The 12,802-nt window shown below is 39.6% G+C and overlaps 1 protein-coding gene and 2 non-coding genes across 5 annotated transcripts in view; 1 reads left to right on the top strand and 2 right to left on the bottom strand.

Annotated features, from left to right (window-relative positions):
* ryr2a (ryanodine receptor 2a (cardiac)) overlaps positions 1-12,802 on the top strand; it is a 356,843-nt gene that overhangs the window by 142,171 nt on the left and 201,870 nt on the right. For all 3 annotated transcript variants that reach the window (XM_057825571.1, XM_057825570.1, XM_057825572.1), the window contains 4 exons: positions 2,582-2,725; positions 5,827-5,954; positions 11,990-12,135; positions 12,339-12,453. In XM_057825571.1, the coding sequence (XP_057681554.1) occupies positions 2,582-2,725; positions 5,827-5,954; positions 11,990-12,135; positions 12,339-12,453 (533 nt within the window). The remainder of the gene's footprint in view (positions 1-2,581; positions 2,726-5,826; positions 5,955-11,989; positions 12,136-12,338; positions 12,454-12,802) is intronic.
* On the bottom strand, positions 90-162 carry trnar-ucg (transfer RNA arginine (anticodon UCG)). The gene has a single exon. It is a non-coding gene; the product is annotated as a tRNA-Arg (tRNA).
* On the bottom strand, positions 1,981-2,053 carry trnar-ucg (transfer RNA arginine (anticodon UCG)). The gene has a single exon. It is a non-coding gene; the product is annotated as a tRNA-Arg (tRNA).

Genomic DNA, 12,802 nt, shown 5'->3' with positions numbered 1-12,802 from the left:
AGAATTTCCTTTTCAGAATGGAGCCACCACTTCCATCAGCCGAGGCAGGACTCCCCAAACTTTCAATAGCAAGGTAATAGCTTTAACCTCAACTACGAAGGGACTTGAACCCTCAATCTTCTGATCCGAAGTCAGACGCCTTATCCATTAGGCCACGTAGTCATTGTTGATACATTTAGTGTTAAAAAAAAAACATGGCAAATCTCCAGATGGTGTCTTGGAGAAGGGAACTGAAAATATGTCTATTGTGAAGGCGACTGAAAGGATGTCAGTTGTGAATGGTCTTCAGTACTCCACAATGTATTTTCCTATTCACTCTGGTGATGTTCATGGCAGAATATCCTTTACTTTAAATTTTGAATGGACACATGACTTACATCAGCCAAGGGAGGACGACCCAAACTTTTAATGTCAAGGTAATAGCTTGAACCTCAACTACGAAGGGACTTGAACCCTCAAACTTCTTATCCGAAGTCAGACGCCTTTTCAAGAGGCCACTTAGTCCTTGGTTTCAGCATTTAGTGTTAAAAACAAAACGTCAAATCTTCTAAAAGGTGTCTTGGAGAAGGCAACTGACAAGACATATGTTGTGAAGGCAACTGAAAATATGTCTGTTGTGAATGGTCTTCAGTACTCCACAATAGGAGTGGGAACCTCTTGGTACCTCACGATACGATACGGTTTGCAATACAAAGCTAACGATAACGATGATCTGACGATATGGCAATACAACGATTATCGATACGTTGGTCGGGACATCATTCTAGGATATTCTAAAAACAACTAATAAACAGAAAAACTTGGATTAGAGGTTTCTGAATTGGAATAAGTTTGTCACGAGTAGACGTCCAATCCATCTGAAATGGGAGGGTGGCAGCGAATGAACATTCGTTCATTTACTGCCATCCCTCCCACTTCAAACGGATTGAACGTCTATGGCCCTCAGTAGCAGCCAATGCCAGGCAATGAGGTAATTTTGGGCCATTTACGGTCATTTACCTGTTGATTTTCAGTTACTTCCTGTTGATTTTGGGGTATTTTATGGGTCACTTCCTGTTCATTTTGTGTTACAGAACAGGAAGTGACGTAGGAATCACCCAAATGAATAGGCAGTGACTAAAACTCAACAGGAAATAACCTGGAAATACCCTACAATGAACAGCAAGTGACCTATAAATGCCCTGAAAATCACACCGAATGACTAAATGCTCTGGTTTTGAATGATTGAATGTTCCCAGTCGAAATGGATTGGGCGTCAAGCACCGTCAATGGCAGCCTTTTTTTTTTTTTTTTTAATGGAAACCTTTTTGAAATGATATCTCGATTCTTTACAGGAGCATATCGATAACCTTTTGGGATACAAAGTATCACGATATATCACTATTTCAATTTTTTGTCACACCCCTAGCTACGAGTTACATTTAGTTCGTGTCGACACACTGGTGAGTCGGGAAGGGGGACGCAGCACGTCACATGATTGACACAACCAGACACTGCTACTATGCAGGTTAACTACACATAAAATGTCACACATTGTGAATATGTGACGGAAACGATTGCGCATTTTTGTCTCAGTCTCAGCCCTGAAAATCGGACCGAATGACGGTGAATGCTCTGGTTTCGAATGAACGAACGTTCCCAGTCCAAATGGATTGGGTGTCGAGCACCGTCGATGGCAGCCTTAGAGTTAACTGAGACACTATTATGGTGGAAGATTTTTGAAAGCAACTTGTTGCTTTTTAAAATGATATCTCGTTTCTTGCAGGAGCATATCGATAACCTTTTGGGACACAAAGTATCACGATGTATCACCATTTCGATATTTTGTCACAGCCCTACTCCACAAGGTATTTCCTTTTCACTCTGGTGATGGAAATGGCAGAATTTCTTTGACTTTAAATTTTGAATTGACCCACGACTTACATCAGCCCTTGAGAGGAGGACCTACACTTTTTATTATCAAGCCAACAGCTAAAACCTTGACTACGAAGGGACTTGAACCCTCAATCTTCTGATCCGAAGTCAGACGCCTTATCCATTAGGCCACGTAGCCCTTGAATTAAGCATTTATTGTTCTGAAAAAACGGCAAATCTTCAAATAGTGTCTTGGAGAAGACAAGTGAAAATAGGTCTATTGTGAATTGTCTTCAGTACTCAACAATATATTTACCTTTCTCTCTGCTGATGTAAACGGCACAATTTCCTTTAATTTCTGAATGGAGCCAACACTTATATCAGCCCTTGAGAGGACAGTCCAAACTTTTTATTATCAAGCTAACAGCTCGAACCTCAACTACAAAGGGACTTGAAGCCTCATTCTTCTGATCCGAAATCAGACGCCTTACCCATTCACTTCGACATTTAGTGTTGAAAAAAAACACGGTGAATCTTCAAATGGTGTCTTGGAGAGGCAAATGAAAAGATATCTGATGTCTGTCTCTGCCTCCTCATCATGGCAGAAAACATGAAATTACACACTTATGTAATGCTATATACTGTATGTCATTGTAGAGCACTAAAGTTGCGAAATCTTCTGTCTTCAACATTCCAATTACTAACTAAAATATCTCTGTTCCATCAGGTATAGAGTTATCTGAAGATGACACACCAGATGCGGACAGCAATTTCACCATTCGAGGTCGACTAATGTCATTGGTGGAAAAAGTGTCTTACCTGAAGAACAAAATGGTCAACATGCCTAAGGAAAAAACAGATAGAAAACCCAGTAAGTTCCTTATGTTCCAAAATCGCCATCATTTTCTGACTCAAAAGTGGACCTGAATAGTATTGTAATGTGACGTTACGTACTCTATAATATAATATTAGAGTTGACCAAAATTCAATTCAAATTTTCTAAATACTGTTCCAGTGAAAATGCATAGTTTTGAGTCTGGGAGTAGTCAGAGAGGTCCACTTCTAATATTCACTAACCATGGACAGAACTTATACGGAATTGTGGATTTACAGTATCACAAAAATTAAAACTGTAACCGGATCAAGTTTACATGCAGGACTTTTAATTCATCTTTCCAAATATTGGTACAGTAAAAATGTAGTTTTGTGCATGTGGATATTCAGAGAGGTCCACAACTAATATTCACCAATATTAGCCAGTACTTATTCAGATTTGTGAATTTACAGTACCACAAAAATGAGAACAGAAACCTACCACCTACTAAAACGATCCATTGTTCAGGGGAATCGCATAATATTGTATTGAGGTGACAGCGCATATAAAGCACATGTAGATGGTGCGGTTTTAAGATCAGGCGACTTCATGTAAAATTTTTAAATAATGATATGGTGGCGTGATATATCTTAGAGCAGGGGTCCCCAACCTTTTTTGCACCACGGACCGGTGTGATTTGGGTCTTTTTTTCACGGGCCGGTGTTCTGTCAAATTTTGCACCCTTATAAAATTTTGCTCCCGAAGCTTTTGTGGCGGTGAAAAAAGCCCTCTTTTATATTCAGTTGGACTCTCAAATGTTATGTAAAAAACTATTTACATCATAAAGATACATGTGCAACACAGAAATGGCATAAATTAATGCTTATCGACACGGCAAAGTCGTTATGTGAGAGAGCTGCATGAAGTTGTTGTGTGCAGCTAACATGGCAAACGTAAGTTAATATTCCTTTCTTTAAAGAAAGTTTGTAGTGTGTACTTTGGAATCGCTGCATTCGCGGTCATTTTTAACGTTACGAGCCTGCCAAATTTGTCAGAACATCAGCAATGAGCGGCAGAAAAATACAGCAAATATAAAATAACATTTGTTTTTAGCCCCGTCGTGTTAAGTGCAGGGAAAATACAACTCACCCGCTGAATCAGTGGGAGGCCTGAGCTTGTTTCATTGAGACGAGATGGTCCCGAGATGGGAGAGTGAGAGAAGCCCACTTCACAAAGATACGATGTTAGAAATTGTAGCACAGTTTTCAGTGCTCTGCTAGCGATGTCAGGATATTCCGAAATGACTTTAATCCAGAACCTCGGTAGAGTTGTTGTCTCAAATGTACATTTAATGTCGCCGTGATTTGCGATCTCTACAAGCTGATATTCCTATTGCACAGACATGCTCGAATCACTCGATTTATTCACATACGGGTCACGAATCCACTCCTTCACAGTTCGTGGGTCTTTAGTGATTGGGAAGTAGCATAGATTTTGTTTTCTTCGAGGTTGTAGGCTCATCTTCTGGCTCGTCAGGTACCCTTTTCCACATAAAAAATCTGTCCGAAGACGTCGGTTTTTCAGTCATTCAGGGAGCTAATTATATCCGGGAACAAATGTGATGGGCAACGACCTACTTACATACGTTATTATCGAGGGTAAGCGTACATAGATATACAAAACAAGATGTACTGCTAACAGTTCAATCAATGCATTTCTATGACAACCTCCTATCCTGTAGTTGTATATCTAGAGTAGACAGAGATATTGGTGTGTTAAGCGGCACAGGCCAATGTCAATCGGCCAGAATGCAGTTGTTAATAAATTATTTATTATTTCTGCGCGGCCCGGTACCAAATGCACCACAGACTGGCAGCGGTCCGCTGCCCAGCCGTTGGGGACCCCTGTTTTAGAGTGTTGAGAGTGTTTTTAAGATTAGAGAACAACGCGAGCACACATAACGCTCACTGCATTTTCTGTAATGCTTGGACATGGTGTTCATAAATAAAGCTCTTTGTTTACATATGGCGGTCGCTAATTTCCTTACTGACTAGCCTCATAGTTCGCAATATTTACGTAAAATAAATGCTACCTGCACGTTTTTTTTTTTGCTTTTAACCAAGAATCGAGACTGTTTTACGTCCATATATATAAAGAATTCATGGATTTAAGCATTTATTCACAATAATTTTCAACAGAAAAAGCTCTTTGTTTACATATGGCGGCCGCTAATTTCCTTACTGACGAGCCTCAAAGTTCCCAATATTTACGTAAAATAAATGCTAACTGCACTTTTTTTTTGCTTTTAACCAAGAATCGTGATTGTTTTACGTATATATCTATAAAGAATTCATGGATTTAAGCATTTATTCACAATAATTTTCAACAGAAAAAGCTCTTTGTTTACATATGGCGGCCGCTAATTTCTTTACTGACTAGCCTCATAGTTCGCAATATTTACATAAAATAAATGCTAACTGCACTTTTTTTTTTTGCTTTAATCAAGAATCGAGACTGTTTTACGTCCATATCTATAAAGAATTCAGGGATTTAAGCATTATTCACAAGAATATTCAAGGGAAAAAGCTCTTTGTTTACGTCTGGCGGCCGCTAATTTCCTTATTGACTAGCCTCGTAATTCGCAATATTTGCGTAAAATAAAAGCTACCTGCACAGTTTTTTTTCTTTTAACCAAGATAAGAGATTGTATAACGCCCACATCTATAAAGAATTCAGGGATTTAAGCATTTATTCAGAATAACTTTCAACGTAAAAAGCATTTTGTCTGTGTTTTCACTCGGTCAGTTGTGACGGATATAGTCCCCCTCTGAATCGGCCCCGCGCCGATTACGCGGGTGTGCTAATTTTAGGGTCCGCTCAGTTGACCACCGGCCCACCGGGGAAATCCCCAGTATCCCCCAGCCATCCTCAAACCATCCTCTACTACCATTTTTAACTGAGATTAAATAATGTTCATCCGTTTTCTCAACTTTATTTTGACAGCATTTGAAAACTATCGCCAGTTCACCACAGTGCAATAGTGAACCTTTTCAAAATATGACAGCAGGGAATGCTCTAACACAATTGAATACCATGCCTAAACTAATAAGAATACAATGTTAACAAGTATATCCATTTCTTTCCAACTGTCTTTTCAGGTACGCTACAGCAGTTGGTTTCAGAGACAATGGTTCGTTGGGCTCAGGAGTCGGTGATTGAGGATCCTGAGCTCGTCAGAGCCATGTTTGTCTTGTTGCACCGACAGTATGATGGCATTGGAGGACAGGTTCTGGCTTGTTTCTGTTCATTCTGTTCAAATTTATTCTGAATGTTGGTTTTTTTTCACATCGGGGGCACTTCTGGACTCAAATGCACACTATGATGGGAAAGTGTCAGGTTTCAATAAACAGTTCATTTTCTTGAGCATGTGACACAGGCTAGCCTCAAGGTCTAAAGTCCACTTTACCTTCACATTTACATCCCATGAACACATGAACCAATAAACATTAAAGTCCTCGCTATCACATAAGGGAGTACTTTCCCGAATTTGATAGATTGTACTTCAGTGAGCCACAACCCGTTGTCCATTTGTTTGTTAAATGCACTACAAAAGCGCAATGTACAGTTTTAATCCATTTTCACTGTTGGCCAGGAAGCCATTATCCGTAGACGGAAGAAATGTACAGGTAGTCCCCGGGTTAAGAACACTTAACCACGTAAATTGGAACCCTTTAAGTACCCCTAATCCCCCCCTCTCAAAATAACTATCCATAAACATGTATTATATGTCATTTTAAAAAAAAATAAGTGAAAGATAAGCTAAGATAGATAGATACAAGATAGATAAATAGATATAATAGATATAAATAGAGCAAACCATAATACGTTAAAGTAAATCAATTGAACATATTTGCTCACAAAAATTATAAATAATAACCGAGGGAAATAAGGTAGGAATCTTGGGCAATTCTACAAGGAAAACGGCAGCTATTAGTGGCACCGCTCCAGTGATGAAAACAAATGCTGTTCATTAACCTAGCGGGCTAATAGCAAGCTAACGGGGAGGGCATCGCTGAGCCCAGACAGTTTATTGTTCCTGTTCCTTCTTGAAATGTTAAATGGCATTCACCCCCGCTTCCCAACATGAAAACAACGCTCGAAACTAACAGAAAATAGCGCTGGCGTGACGTCAGACAAAAGAGAGCGGACTGTAGATATACTGTAGTATAATGAAATACCAGCTATGCATAGTAATTACTGCAGAGATCAAACATTTAGATTAATTAGACCTAATAAATAACAAAATCAAATGACAAATAATACACTGTACTTACCATCAATGCTGAGAGTTGGCGGACAAGACACTGTACGCGACTAAAAAAAAAAAAGGACTTGAGAAAAGAACAGCAGACGAGACACGTGTCGTAAAGTCAAAATCACATAAATCGGGTACGTCGTAATCCGGGGATTACGTGTAATAGCGTACCGCACGTAACACGTCACCTTTGCTCATCAATATTCATGACATCAGCAACTGTTGCTAGGGGGGACAAACTTGCGTTTGTCCCTCATGCTAGATGCATTTAAATAGTCTACAAACAAGATGTTTACCAAGCTAAACCTACCAATTCTGTCCGAAAATGATGTCCCTGGTGCCAAATTTACTGGTAAAGATGTGAAAGAACATACAAATGTTCAATTCAAGATATGGCTTGAGTGTCGAGGGCTGAAAAAGAGCCGACCTGATGCAGAGGTAGCTTTTTTATCAATACCTTTTTCTTGCATGCATTGCTTTACAATGCCTGACAATGACATTCTCCTGTTTCAACAAGCTATCCTTTACCACCATATGCCCCGTCTTTCTTATATACTATATCCTCTGGTTGTCTTACATCTCTGACAGTTCTTGGGGGTAATTTATATGTCTATTTTTGTGTAGTGATTGCAAATGCTACTCATTGACAGCCAATAAACACTTTTATTTTTTTCCATTAATACCAAATCTTAATTCTAATAATTTATTTACACTTCCCCCTTACTAAAGCTTTTTCTTTACAACAGAAAAGGTAACAATAGTGGCAGTCAGATACCATTTTTACAATTTTTTTCAGGTCATTCATTGTCAGACAGAAGCAGCATGGCAAAACACCACACTAAAAAAATAAGTAGAAATATCAAAATGGCGTACTTCTTTGGGGCAGGCTGTGGCAGGTTGGATCAGCATTGTCATCTGTAAGGTAATGGCCCGCAAAAAAATGTTTACTGCATACGAAGGTGAATGGCTTCACCTTGCTGGCATTAAACTGGTCTTTTGGACGTCCGCACAAGTTGATCCATTGTTCACATTTTATCCACTGGATTTTTGGTCCGGGAAACGTATGAAGAAAACATCCTTCATATGATGTAATGTCTAGAATCGTTTCTACAAGTTCCGTAGCAGCAATCCTTACTCGGCATGTTCTTTTTTAAAAGCTTACCGGCAGAAAACAAGCAGTACTAGCATGGGTTGTAGGCGATTGCGCTACTATGTTGACCCCCTTCCGGTTTACGATGATGACGTCACACAGCCTTGCGGTCTAAAAATAGCATTCGTACGCTATTCAAGGCAGGCCTTTTTTGCGCTCAGCGCCCTTATCCATTTAGTTTTATTGCTGTAGCGGCCAACGTTTTAGTTGTTTTTCTAAGAAATTCAATTGTTTTTAATTGTAAAAATCGTTAATATGTGTTCTGTAGAAAACGCTACATTTTCTGTCCGACCAAGCAGTGAGCTAACTTGATTAACCATATAAAGTGGACCAGCCGGTTTATTCTGTTGTTTTGACAAAACATTTTACTGAAGAGTGCTTTGACCAAGTTACAAATAATGTGATTTCATTGAAGAGTTGTTAACAATTACATTGGACGGAAAAAACAAGGCTATAGTTGTTGGCCCCGGCATCGCCAAAAGTCTATCATTAAATCATATTTCAAACTATAAATATATTCAGTCGATACCCAAAAGTCGAGAGGCGTAAATGTAAGATATTTACTATTCGGGCATCCAAGGTCTGGTGATAACAGGAGTCCACTTGCTTCCCTTTACAGCGCTCTCCATCCCTGGTGCACACATGCACTGTGTTATGTGTTATTAGCTCCGGTTTGATTGTTTTCTTTTTAATGGTAAAATGTATCCAGAATCTTTTTCTTTGGGACTTATTTTCTTCTCTGACCCACTTTCAATTTTGTACTGCTACTGGTTGCAAGATCAAGTCAAAGAGTCTCGATTGCTGTTTTCTATTGAGTCATATGCCGTGTGCCGAAATCCTTGCCTTTGATGACGTCGTTGGTTTTAGCGATGCAGAGGCAAACCGTGACAAAAACGATTTTTATTACACAATTTACATTAGATATGGATGTATTTCAGGCTTGATAATTGAGTTTTGAAGACTCTTTGACAAGTTTCAATCATTAATTATTAGGGTTGGGCATCAAGCATCGATGGGATCCAGTTTTAACACTCCGATACTTCTGGAACCGTTCGAATTTTAAAATTTCGATTACATGTTGTGATGCCCTGACCGCCGAGCAGAAACAAATTGCTGCCGAAAACGATGAAGAAGAACCCACTAGAAGAGTGTGTTTGTGCATTGCAACTTGATTACAACCATGGACACGGTGCGGCGGCGCTCAAACGTTTGGCTCAACTTTACAAAAAAAAAGACCAGTCAGCTCAGTGCAACATTTTCAACACAACTATACGTATAATGCAAAGGCGGCTGCACAACCAATATGATTAAAGACCTCCGGCTTCATCGAATACGAGATCCGAGTCCCAAGTGCATAGCTGAGTGCCGCAGATTTGACACGCTGCGCCGTCAGAACAAGGCAAGTGAATCAAAAATATACAGTACGTCTTGTCTGTTGTCCCCTCGACCCGACCCCGGATTAAGCAGTAGATGATGGATCGATGGATGGAATAGTATGAGAATAAGTCGTATTATTACGTTGGGCTAGTATATATCACATGTATGTAGAACTACATGCGAAATGACAGACTCGCAGGCGTTAGTAAACAGCCGCCATCTTAAAGCAGTAGACTTCTCAGTCTATATAACCCATATACAGTGCCTTGCAAAAGTATTCGGCCCCCTTGAATCTTGCAACCTTTCACCACATTTCGGGCTTCAAACATAAAGATATGAAATTTAATTTTTTTGTCAAGAATCAACAACAAGTGGGACACAATCGTGAAGTGGAACAACATTTATTGGATAATTTAAACTTTTTTAACAAATAAAAAACTGAAAAGTGGGGCGTGCAATATTATTCGGCCCCTTTACTTTCAGTGCAGCAAACTCACTCCAGAAGTTCAGTGAGGATCTCTGAATGATCCAATGTTGTCCTAAATGACCGATGATGATAAATAGAATCCACCTGTGTGTAATCAAGTCTCCGTATTAATGCACCTGCTCTGTGATAGTCTCAGGGTTCTGTTTAAAGTGCAGAGAGCATTATGAAAACCAAGGAACACACCAGGCAGGTCCGAGATACTGTTGTGGAGAAGTTTCAAGCCGGATTTGGATACAAAAAGATTTCCCAAGCTTTAAACATCTCAAGGAGCACTGTGCAAGCCATCATATTGAAATGGAAGGAGCATCAGACCACTGCAAATCTACCAAGACCCGGCCGTCCTTCCAAACTTTCTTCTCAAACAAGGAGAAAACTGATCAGAGATGCAGCCAAGAGGCCCATGATCACTCTGGATGAACTGCAGAGATCTACAGCTGAGGTGGGAGAGTCTGTCCATTGGACAACAATCAGTCGTACACTGCACAAATCTGGCCTTTATGGAAGAGTGGAGGGAAGAAAGCCATTCCTCAAAGATATCCATAAAAAGTCTCGTTTAAAGTTTGCCAAGAGCCACCTGGGAGACACAGCAAACATGTGGAAGAAGGTGCTCTGGTCAGATGAAACCAAAATTGAACTTTTTGGCCACAATGCAAAACGATATGTTTGGCGTAAAAGCAACACAGCTCATCACCCTGAACACACCATCCCCACTGTCAAACATGGTGGTGGCAGCATCATGGTTTGGGCCTGCTTTTCTTCAGCAGGGACCGGGAAGATGGTTAAAATTGACGGGAAGATGGATGCAGCCAAATACAGGAACATTCTGGAAGAAAACCTGTTGGTATCTGCACAAGACCTGAGACTGGGACGGAGATTTATCTTCCAACAGGACAATGATCCAAAACATAAAGCCAAATCTACAATGGAATGGTTCAAAAATAAACGTATCCAGGTGTTAGAATGGCCAAGTCAAAGTCCAGACCTGAATCCAATCGAGAATCTGTGGAAAGAGCTGAAGACTGCTGTTCACAAACACTCTCCATCCAACCTCACTGAGCTCGAGCTGTTTTGCAAGGAAGAATGGGCAAGAATGTCAGTCTCTCGATGTGCAAAACTGATAGAAACATACCCCAAGCGACTTGCAGCTGTAATTGGAGCAAAAGGTGGCGCTACAAAGTATTAACGCAAGGGGGCCGAATAATATTGCACGCCCCACTTTTCAGTTTTTTATTTGTTAAAAAAGTTTAAATTATCCAATAAATTTTGTTCCACTTCACGATTGTGTCCCACTTGTTGTTGATTCTTGACAAAAAATTAAAATTTTATATCTTTATGTTTGAAGCCTGAAATGTGGCGAAAGGTTGGTTCAAGGGGGCCGAATACTTTTGCAAGGCACTGTAAGTAGCTACATTCTTTATGTAGCTTGTTTCCTACTCTGTTAAAATCAACATTATTAAAAGATCATCAGATTATAATCAAAAGAAGAATTTATACTAATGCTTCGTCGTAGCTTCCAGTTAAGGTACATGTATGGCAAAAGAATAGGTATAAATATTTTCTCTGTGAGCCTTTGAAAATTAAACATCTTTGTGAAAGTGCACTCCTGTGGAAAGAAACTTCATCACATTCACGTTCAAAGACTGATAATTATATAAATGTTAAAAATAGGCCTGTGAGAAGTTCGTATAATCAAAACAAAAAAAAAAAAAAAAAAAAAACATAGAGAAGTTAAACATTCAATTAAAATATTTTCTCACTATTTTTTTTTTACCCTATCTCGTAAAAGAATCGGAACTGGAATCGTTCAATTTTAAACGATGCCTAACCCTATTAATTAGTGTGAAAAAACCCATGATGGGGGGACTTTAAAACATACTTTGCAACTTCTATAAAATATTGTGTATTTACAACAACTCTATGTAAAATGACATCAGTTTGTATTTCTGGAGCACATCTCATGAATGTAGCAGCAACATCTGTCTCTCTGTCTAGGTTCGGGCTCTCCCCAGGACTTACACAATAAACTCTGTATCAATAGAGGATACTATTAACCTCCTCGCTGCTCTTGGTCAGATAAGGTCTTTGCTGAGTGTGCGTATGGGCAGGGTAGAGGAGAAGCTGATGATAAGGGGACTGAGGTGAGAACATTTTCATTTCCCTGTTTCTAAAATCATGTTGTGATTTAGGAAAAACAGCAATTTCCATGGACACCTTTCATACAGAGGCAGTGTTGTGAACCATTTGTGGCCTTTTTTCATCCTGGATTTTTGAAGCAAGCATTGGTTGATATTTTGATAACGAGATAGTACAAACAGGAAATAAAGTATTTTTTTCTTTACAGTGACATTATGAACAACAAGGTGTTCTACCAGCATCCTAACCTAATGAGAGCTCTGGGTATGCATGAGACTGTCATGGAGGTCATGGTGAATGTACTCAGCGGAGGAGATTCCAAGGTATTGATCCTTCTTACACAAGTAGAAAACTAATTCAGCCAACAAAAACAGCACTCTATTTGAACTTTGATATTGCAACACCTGGAAACAGTTCAGAAAAAGAATGCGATTGCTCCTGATGTATGGATGCGTTCTTGATGAGTCAAGAGGTGCAAATGCCACACATAAGCGTGCCGTATCTGGTGGAACTCTGCAGTCAGTGCTCAGCAACGGATCGACATAACAGCACGAACAAGTGAAAATTTGGGTATACGTTATAACATGCTTAGGAGTCGGGGTGTAACGTTACACGCAAGTCATGGTTCGGTACGTAACTTAGCATTGGGTCACGGTTCGGTACAACAGAAAA

This window comes from Corythoichthys intestinalis, chromosome 21 (genome assembly GCF_030265065.1).
Source record: "Corythoichthys intestinalis isolate RoL2023-P3 chromosome 21, ASM3026506v1, whole genome shotgun sequence".
Classification (NCBI taxonomy): Eukaryota; Metazoa; Chordata; class Actinopteri; order Syngnathiformes; family Syngnathidae; genus Corythoichthys; species Corythoichthys intestinalis.
The sequence above is the reverse complement of the archived record's forward strand: the minus strand, read 5'-3'. Positions and strand labels throughout refer to the sequence as shown.